This window comes from Ipomoea nil, unplaced genomic scaffold, assembly GCF_001879475.1.
Source record: "Ipomoea nil cultivar Tokyo-kokei standard unplaced genomic scaffold, Asagao_1.1 scaffold0455, whole genome shotgun sequence".
NCBI lineage: Eukaryota > Viridiplantae > Streptophyta > Magnoliopsida > Solanales > Convolvulaceae > Ipomoea > Ipomoea nil.
Genome location: NW_017616883.1, coordinates 157,047 through 167,078, shown reverse-complemented (window position 1 = coordinate 167,078; position 10,032 = coordinate 157,047). Strand labels below are relative to the sequence as shown.

General features: G+C 35.0%; 1 protein-coding gene across 2 annotated transcripts; it reads left to right on the top strand.

Annotated features, from left to right (window-relative positions):
- The first annotated feature begins 2,978 nt into the window (after nt 1-2,978).
- On the top strand, nt 2,979-8,927 carry LOC109172921 (protein-L-isoaspartate O-methyltransferase 1-like). Of its 2 annotated transcripts, none has more exons than XM_019322169.1 (4): nt 2,979-3,244; nt 4,411-4,741; nt 7,620-7,784; nt 8,412-8,927. In XM_019322169.1, exons 1-4 carry the CDS (start codon nt 2,996-2,998, stop codon nt 8,660-8,662), a joined length of 996 nt encoding a protein of 331 aa, XP_019177714.1. In that variant the 5' UTR covers nt 2,979-2,995; the 3' UTR covers nt 8,663-8,927. The 2 variants fall into 2 exon arrangements, with proteins under 2 accessions (XP_019177714.1, XP_019177715.1); XM_019322170.1 differs by having other exon boundaries at nt 2,987-3,244; nt 4,471-4,741.
- Nucleotides 8,928-10,032: the final 1,105 nt, after the last annotated feature.

Genomic DNA, 10,032 nt, shown 5'->3' with positions numbered 1-10,032 from the left:
ATTACTATATATAACTAGGGTAACACCTATATCTATATATTATATATGTAATGTGTATCCGTAATATATATAGACTGGTGAAAAGCATAATAAGCAAACGTGCAAAAGCGATCGCTTACAGATTTGGCCAACAACTTCGTTGAAATCTTGGAAATCAAGTACGAATGAAGTAAGGTGCAAACTAAATAAATTAGATAAAGTTAAGCATCTTGTGCTCAGATGGCATATAGTGACTTCTCCCATGTGGAAGGTCATGAGATCGACACTCAGTGGAGGTGTTGTTGACTTTGTGTGCTTCATTAGGTTGAGAAAGTATGTTTGAACAGATACTACAATGTAATAGAGTAAGTAGCTACGATGATTATGGGAGACACGTGACTGAGCAAAGACGCCGGAACAGTTGTGTCACTACCAACGGCGACGCATCCGCAAGGACAAAAAATCGCCTCAGCCTAAGGGCCCCTAGATCGATTTTTGCAACAGTGTCGTGTTCTAACGCAAATCTAATCACCTTTCACTATTTCTCTATCTGTCATATCCACAAAGAAGGCTAAAGTGTTTGAGTTGATCATATTTGAGACCAAATCAAGAGCTTTTTGTTATAAATAGCCCTTAATTTATTAAATGGATAAGGTCTATCCAAACTCCAAAGAGAAAAAGAAGAAACAAAGAAAACAACGTACGTATAAGAGGAAAGTAAAATTCTGAATGTTACTTTTTATATTTGTAAAATTTTTGCCCACTACATAAATATGGTTGAACTCATTTTGGATAAGGTCTATCCACGAGTGGTTATAGTAGCCCTCTTAAAGCCATGCCTTATTATTCACTTGTTGGCTTGTATCTTGTTGCACTAATTTTGGAAAAATCTATGATAGATTGATAGCTATGTTCTTCCATAATTTTCATAATCATATCAAATCATCATAATTTGAGAACTATTACAACATGTGTAGTTTACGAAATAAGCTAGGAATAAAATAACAATTTCCAGAATAGATTTATTATGTCGTTTGATAAGTCATTTTATTCTTGAGAATAATATTCTCAAAAATAATATATATATATATATATATATATATATATATATATATATATATATATATATATATATATATATATATATATATAGAAAAACGCTCATATGTGGCCATGTCATTAGGTGTGGTCGTGTGGTCGTATTTGTGTCGTTGAATCAGTTTAATCTAAAGGTAGTGGGGGTGTTATGGTAATTACAGTGACCATTTTTAGCGGGCGGGTTCCAGAATACACCAACAGTGTTGACAACATACACCAATAGTGTAATAAAACACACCACAGTGAAACACACCAATGGTGTATTCCCGTGTTATGGTAATTACAGTGGCCATTTATAGCGGTCGGGTTCCAGAATACACCAATAGTGTAATAAAACACACAACAATGTGATTTTCCCTATTCCGGTATTTTATGACAAGTTTACCCTTACAGTTTGCTGGGTAGGAGAATGTGCGCGAAAATACTGGAAAAATCTTGATTAATATGATTCATTAGATCTATCTAATCTAATGGTCTATAATTGACCATATGACCACACCTAACAACATGGCCACATGTGATCTATCACTCCTCTATATATATATATATATATATATATATATATATATATATATATATATATATATATATTCTCTTTGCAATGTGAATAACTATTCTAATGGAGGACCCTAGCACTAAACTATTCCTAAGTTCTCAAGAATAGCATATATTTTTTGAAGGTACATTATTTGAGTACTAAAGATACATTATTTAGTATACTACTAGATAATGAACTTTTAGTACACAAATAATGTATATTCAATATATTAAAAATGTACATTTATTGATCCACAATATAATTTTGCCGAAGTATTGAATTGGGTTGTAGTATATATACATTTAGTATATTAAAATGTAAATTTGATTATGATCAACAATATAATTTGCGGTAAATTATTGTGTGGACCATGTACGGTCCACACAAATAAATAAAATAAGGAAAAATGGTCAAATTGGCCCCCAAAGTGAAATAAATAGTGCAATTGAGTCCCTGAGTAAAAAAAATAAAAAAAAATAAAAAAATAAAAACCTCGATGTCCCGGTTATCCACCCACGCCCCGCTACTATGAACGGAGAAGTACATTTTGTACAGAACTCAGTCAGATATGTTCCCCAGTGTGGCCAAGCGGTTAGTCGAGTATTCCAAGCTTGGTCGTCGCCGGTCTGTTGAATGGATAGAACAACCAACCCAATATGTTAGTAAAGTTCCATCCAACATGGGTTTCATGTGGAGATAAATCTCTGTACTCTTCGTATCTCCTTACTTCACCATCTCTTTCCCAGTTTCATCCTCCGGCAGATCCTGCAGCCAGTACGTCCTGTTGTTCGACCTACCTTGCGGGAGGTTTGGCTGTCAACTGGTGGCTGTCAAGACTGTTTAATAATTAAAAAATTAAAAGCAGCTTTAAATTATAAAAAAAGGAAATTTTTAATAAAATACTCCGCAATTCATTAAAATATAAAATTAAAAAGAAAAGACAAGTGTTAGCCTGGTAATGATTTAACTTACTAATCAAGTAATTTTGAACTCAATTGATATTTTTGTCAGTTTAAGGAGTTTAAATGGAGTTTTTTAAATTGTTTTTTTAAGGGACTCAATTGCACTATCTGTTTAATTTAGGGGGCCAATTTGATAATTTTTCCATGAAATAATGATGGATAATCAATAGTTATTGTGTGGACCGTGGTCCATAATATAACTACTGGATCATTTGGCGAAGCATTGAATTGGGTTGTAGTATATATAAATGGGTTGTTTTGGGCTGGGTTGACAATGGGATCCAATAGAAGCCTAACATGATCCTGATGAAGGCCCGAGAAGATAATAGAAGCGTCCATCACGTGCGAGAAGGAATACGAGTGCGTGCGAAATCTGTACAGAGAGAGAGAGAGAGATTGCAAATTAAAGGCGAGAAGAATGGTGAGAATGAAGATGACGTCCCCTTCCGTATCTCTCTCCTACTCAGCAGTAGCGTATGCTCTCCGCTATCGTGCGCCTTTTAGTTCTCCTCCTCCTTCAGCCTTCACTCCTCACCTCCATCTCCACCGCCATCATAAGCTTCGCCCACCTTCTGTCTTATCCGCCTCTTTCGTCCTCGTCTCTTCCTTCTTCCGTCTCCCGTCGCCCAACCTCTTCACGGGGAATTCTCTCTTCTCTGCCATGGAGGTAATCTCTCTCTTTCTCTCTCCTGATCGCTTACACTATCCAAACTCAGCCTTATTAATTTATGAGAAACTTAACATCGTAGCCATAGTTGATATCCTCTGTAGACCCAAAATAACAACATTAGCCATTTTGTCTCATACTTAGAACTTTGATGGTGTATTTGTATTATTCTGAGCTGTACGAGTACCATTACTTAATTGCTGTACAATGTATATTCTTATCCCATCAATACATGCTTTATAGTTTATATAGTTATCCAGTTCAACCATATTGCAGCACGTAATTAAGGTCCTAATATATACATTTGGAAAATCCAACATATATTTTACTTGAAGAAATTAAGTTATTTTCCAAATTATTTTTGTGAATTGGAGTGAATTCTGGAAGGCGGTACCTTTGCGAGGGCTGATGATCATTTTTCATTTGTTTATTATTTGATAAGTGACTAAGTGAGTTTATCAGCTGATGGACAATTATTGCTAAAAATTATCTTTGTTCTCTCCAGCTGTGTGATTACACTGCTGTTTCTTTTTCTTGTCATATGTAGTAATAGGCTACTAATGACTAGAGATATAGAGGCGGGAAATACTAGAGTAAAGATAATATGGCTGTGATGTTGAATACTTCATTGCTTTGGCATTTATATTAAAAGAGTGGGTAAATAATCTCTTCACACATGTGAAGAAGGGCAATACTGCTTCTAACCAATTTTGGCGGTGTGTACAATCATAAAAGGAAGTATAACTCTTCTTTTTATAATTTTTTTTTTCCTTTGGAAGTTGTGAGAGTTTATCTTAGTTTTTGTAATACCAGAAGAACTCTGCTTGCTTGTTGTTGTAGCTGGACACTATGACACTTTGAAATATTAATATGTACTCAACTTTCCATAATAACCTTCATTCAAATGTTCAATGTTATTGAACTGCTAAACATATCTATTTCTCCATTCAATTTTGTTAAACTCTAAATGCATTTTAAGACCTTAGACTAGCTGGCATATTGTTTGTAGTGACTTTTAACGAAATATAACTACTAGTTTGCCTTCAATTTTCTTGTTTTTCATGTGCATGTGATATGTGATTGACTTTTTCATATATTGTTTTACTGTCCATCTACTTTTTTTTTTTTTTTTCCTTGTTTTCATTATATTCTTGAACCTTGAACAGGTCATGAAATGGGCCTATGTGTTATCCATTATTTCAATATTGGTTTGTGTTTGTCCACAGCAATTTTGGAGTGGAAGCACTTTGAATGGAAATAAGGGAATGACCGATCAGTTGACAAGGTATGGCGTGATCAAATCAGAGAAGGTAGCGGAAGTAATGCTAAATATTGACAGGGCTTTGTTTGTGCCTGAGGGTACACCACCTTACATTGACAGCCCAATGAGTATAGGTTACAATGCCACTATCTCTGCACCCCACATGCATGCCATGTGTCTCGAATTGTTGGAGGATAGGTTGCAACCGGGCATGCATGCCTTAGATGTTGGTTCAGGTACAAATCAAAAGTTCACAACCTTCTAAAGAATATGCTACCATTTATTGTGTGATTTATATGTTTGGATATACAGATTCTAATCTCCATGTAGTGATTATCACTTATCATATTGGTCTTGAAATATAGCACAAATTAATCTTTATACATTTTAATTTATTCCACATTTGGTCCCTCGGTTAATGTGGCATGTCCACTTATAGTCCTTTTCTTCCACTATTTGCACATCACTATATAAATATTGACACTTTTGATCCTTCCGGTCACATTTCCGGTGACTTGGTGAGCATGTCAGCATGTGACAAAACAACACTAATGAAGGGTAATTTTGCCTTTTTGATAGTTGTCTTCTTCATAAAAACCCAGTAACAATTTTTTTTCAGCTCCCATTTTTTTTCAGCTCTTGACTGCAAATGGGTTTTATGAAAAAAGCTTGTCCAATTAAACTAATTTGTATCTAGCACATATATATGTGTTCAGTTGAAGGAGTTATGGTGAGAAACAACTAAACAACTTCAATTTTATGATTTTTTTTATGCACGTGACTTTAGCTAATTTGAGTGAAAATGAAAATTTAAAAATTATTTTCCTGCTACTAAATTGTACAACCACAATTATGAGTTTCATCTGTTCTCAGTTTCTTTGGTTAAAATTGGAGCTTCTTAACTAGCTTTATAATATTTAGTTTCAAAGTTGTGCATTTCACCAATGAAAATCAAAATCAAGCTTAACCACCCCACCCCACCCCAAAATAAAGGGATAATTGTCAAATAAACCCTCGAAGTAGTTAGAGTAATGCAAATGAAGGCAAAAGTGCAATTAGGTTATTTAGCCTGTGACCAATAGGCAGATGTTATGTTGGCGGTGAATTACTGTTAAGTTGAATTTTACTTGTATTTTTAAAGAATTGGCTCCGATTAGGTGTTAGTTTAGTTGTTAGGTGTTAATTCGATGAAGGAAGCCGTCGCAGATCCTTGTTGGTTGTCATCTCCCAGCTTTTATTTTTAAAAAAATAAATAAGTAAATTACACCATTGCATCCTTCATCCCAAATCTTGGATGAAGAGCACCACTATTTTTTTTTTTTAATAGTAAAAATCTAGACAATGATAGCCACAGTTGCCCTCGTTTGGCTTTTAATTAAAAAAAATATGAAATTTACAGCATGCCTAGCATCCTTCATCCTAGATCTAGGACGGAGGTATAGTTTTTTCTTTTTAATTAAATCTGAGCGAAGACAACCATGGTTGTCCTCATTTGAGTTTAATGAAGACAGCCAGAGGCTAACTTCATCCTAGGTCTTTGTCTCTTTGCATGGCTGTCTCGCCTTTTCAATAATTTTTTTTTTTAAAATGTAATTTTAATTTTTTCATGTATATGTAAATAGGCCAATTGGAAATAAAATAAAATTCTACGTAGAATCCAAGTAGGTTTAGCAAGCCAGATAATCTTTTACCGGGAAGCAACTGGCTAGGCATTTGATGATTTTTGATTGGAAAGTTGGTTGGAAGGACCTCAAATGGCAATTTATTCAAAGTCATGCACATCTAATGGATAAAATGAAACAAAGCACTAAAGATGGAAATTTCATAAAAGTTGAGGGACCATTGCTGGAATTGATTCATAGTAATATTTATTCCTGTTACACTAGTCAATATTTGGGGTTGTCTCAATTGCATCTTAATTTCTGTTGATTGAGGATTTGGCCTGGTTATCGTAGTTCTAAGATTTGGTTGTATTTTCCATTCTCTGCTCTCCAAGGCTCTGTCGAAGTAATGGACAATGCAGCGCCATGCTGTTATCACACATCACCTATCTGTTACAACTGTTGGTTAAAAATAATGTTCTTGTGACCATATGACACATTAACTAAGTTATCCTTTTTGAAATCATTGGCTTTCTGAATACCAACTAATGCGGCAATGCCAAAACCTCATTTATATCTATCTAATGTTTCACAAGATGATTGTGCCAAGCTGGTTTAATTTTTTGTTTGCCAGAATGTTTCAATCTGGTTATACTGTCAGCTCAGTTTTAATGAAGTGAATACAACGAGAGTCTCATCAAAGACTGATGAACACAAGAGAAGGCTAAGATATAAGAATAATTGGAGTAAGAATTGGGAAGAACACCAATTTCAGTTTACACCTGCCTTTACAACCTTAGCTTTGTTTCAGTTTGATTTCAAATTCAATGAATACAGTTTAGATTTCAAATCAATGAGGCTAGCCAATATTGGAATTGCAGTTGAAGTTGGAGTAAACATTTTTCTCTTCTCACCATCCAATCATAGATTTGGCAAAAAAGGGGTACATAAATTTATTCAAGTCCTTTATCTTCTCCAACTTCTAGATTTGTCCTTCTATTGCTGTGTGTAAAAATGTGCATGGGATTGTCTTCCAATTTTATCCAAAAATGGGTCTTGTGCCCAAAAAATGGGCTTCTAGTGAGAATTGAGAACAAGACTTGTTTGTTGAAATGTGAAAAGGGATTGGCTTCTAAAGATCTAAGTGCTGGCCTTGTATCTGAAATATGACTGTAATTGGCTATTTGGCTTTGATGATGATCCAATAACAGGACTTGTGCTAAAAATATGGCTGGGATTGGCTGCTAATATGTTCCAAGAACAGACCTAGCTCTAAATCTCTAATGTACAGTTTTTAAACAATATAGGTACATATATCTCAAATTTGCTGCAACATCTAATGAATATATTAATATTTCCGTGTATCAGAACAATCAATCTTCTGCAGTGTCAATAGTTCGTAGTTAGATTGCTTCAAAGCTTATTAGTATTCATCATCTTATGAGAACTTCTATTAATTCTTCTAACTTAGTGTATTTTTTAATAATATAATTATGATGGTTCTGTCATTTAGGAACTGGGTATCTCACAGCTTGTTTCGCACTAATGGTTGGACCACAAGGTCGGGCAGTTGGTGTGGAGCATATCCCCGAGTTGGCTGCCTGGTCTATTAAGAATGTTGAGAAAAGTGCAGCTGCTCCATTGTTAAAAGAAGGATCCCTCTCACTGCACGTTGGTGGTATGTGTTTTAGTTTCATATGGAAAATCATGTTGAGTTGAAGTTTGATGGAATTATGATTTAATGTCCATTAAATGTCTATGTCAATATACGGTATCTTTTCTCTGGATTTCCTGCTTAGAGGGGTAAAACAAGCATAATCCAGGAAAGTAACTAAAAAATAGACTTGACAATTGGCATAGCATGGAAATATGGTAAAGCCGTAAAGGGCAATATTTGCACATGAGTCAACATGACAATTGCTGTGTCTGGGTTTGCTTAGCCAGACAGCTACACCCTTGCCTAACATGATTTGGCATACTTGTTGGAGGTGGTCAAGGGCCGGTTTAGGGTCGAACCAACCATGAATTGGCCCGGACTTAGTCCGGACCAGAACCGGCTTGTAGCAGGCCAGTTCAGGTCCTATAAAAAATAACCCCGGGGCCCGGGTCTAGGCCTGAGCAAAAGCAACACATTGCCATGGCAGCAAAAGCAACACAAATTGCCAGAAGCAACACAAGTTGCCCGAGCCCGGGATTTGGTCACCTCTAATACTTGTACTATATTTGATCAATAACATGTTATTGAACAAGTGGCATACAATTTAGCATTTATAGATGCATGTGATTATTTTTGTCCCCGTAATAGACGGGAGGAAGGGTTGGCCAGAGCACGCCCCATATGACGCCATCCACGTGGGAGCAGCAGCAGGTGACATTCCGCAAGCACTCATCGATCAGCTGAAGCCAGGTGGCAGGATGGTCATTCCGGTGGGAACCTTCTTCCAGGACTTGAAGGTGGTGGACAAGAATTTAGATGGCAGTGTCAGTGTTCGAAGTGAGACTTCTGTGAGATACGTTCCCCTGACGAGTCGAGAAGCTCAGCTAAGCGGCTCTTAAGACTGTTCTCGTCTCTCTGCAGTCTGCACTTTGGCTGTGTGGGTCGAACTGCATATGTAATTAGCTTCTTGTTTTTATCTTACTTTGGCTCTCTGTATAGGTGGTGCTACCTTCAAATCCTAGCTAATGGGAGTGGTATTTCAATAAGATGGCTTTTATACTAGTCTGCTAATTGGAGTAGTATTTAAATAAGATGGCTTTTATACTATTCTGAATATTTTATAATGTGTGTTTGTTGATCTATGTAATGGCAATCGTTATACTATGGACTAGGTTTACCTTGTAAGATAAATTATTGACATAAGGTAATTGACATAAGGTTCATTTTTAGTATAGTGAAGGTTAATTTTTTTGTATATTAAATGTTCATATTTCGAAAGTAATTATTATTATTATTATTATTATTATTATTATTATTATTATTAAAGGTTCTTTATTTTGGCCTTTTGAGTATAATATTTAAAAAGGGAAAATAGCACTTTCTCTCTGAATTATTCAAGTGGTTATTTTCTTCTTTGAAATGTTAAATGGGCATTTTTACCGTTAAAATAAATATTTTATTTATTTTTCTTTTCCAACAAATTATGACCATGATTCGGTTTAAGCCGAACAGATACTATAGTAACTAAACTGAAATATTTCAATTACAATTTAGAATCGAAACCTGATATTTAGAGTTTATTAAAATCACGAATCGGAGTGGTCGGTTCATGTTCTGAACTGAAAAAAATAAAATACATTTATTGTTGAATTTAAACTATTTTTTTTAAAAAATGAAAATTTAAAATAAAGACGGTTCAAAATCGCGAATCGGATTTATGATCTAGTTTTTTCGATTCATAATTTTAATAAACTGAAGTCCAAATATTGGGTTCTGGATGGACAAAGAAGCATTTCTTTTGGCGGAGATAACACATACCAGATACTCACTGTATTTATTTCATTCTTTCCAAGGAGCTCCCTATATGAGATAGGAAGAGGTTGAGGAGCCAACCATTGGAGAAAGAACAACACGGTCAAGGATGTGTTGTGGAATTTGATTATTTGATGATGATATTTCGCCTGCCCAATTTGAATGATTATCTGATATTGAACCTAACTCTAGTAATTCCACAGAATGTGACATTAAGCATTTGGGAGTTTTAAATTTCCTAAATTTCCTTATTCACAAAGTGATATAGTTCATTCATTACTTATTACATCTACTAATCTGTGTAATTTGAACATTTTCGAATGATGGTGTGCATATTGCTTGAGATTTTAACATAGTGATTCACAATATGACACATCATTTTCGAATGATGGTGTGCATATTGCTTGGGATTTCAACATAGTGATTTACAATATGACACATCTTCCCCATCACCATC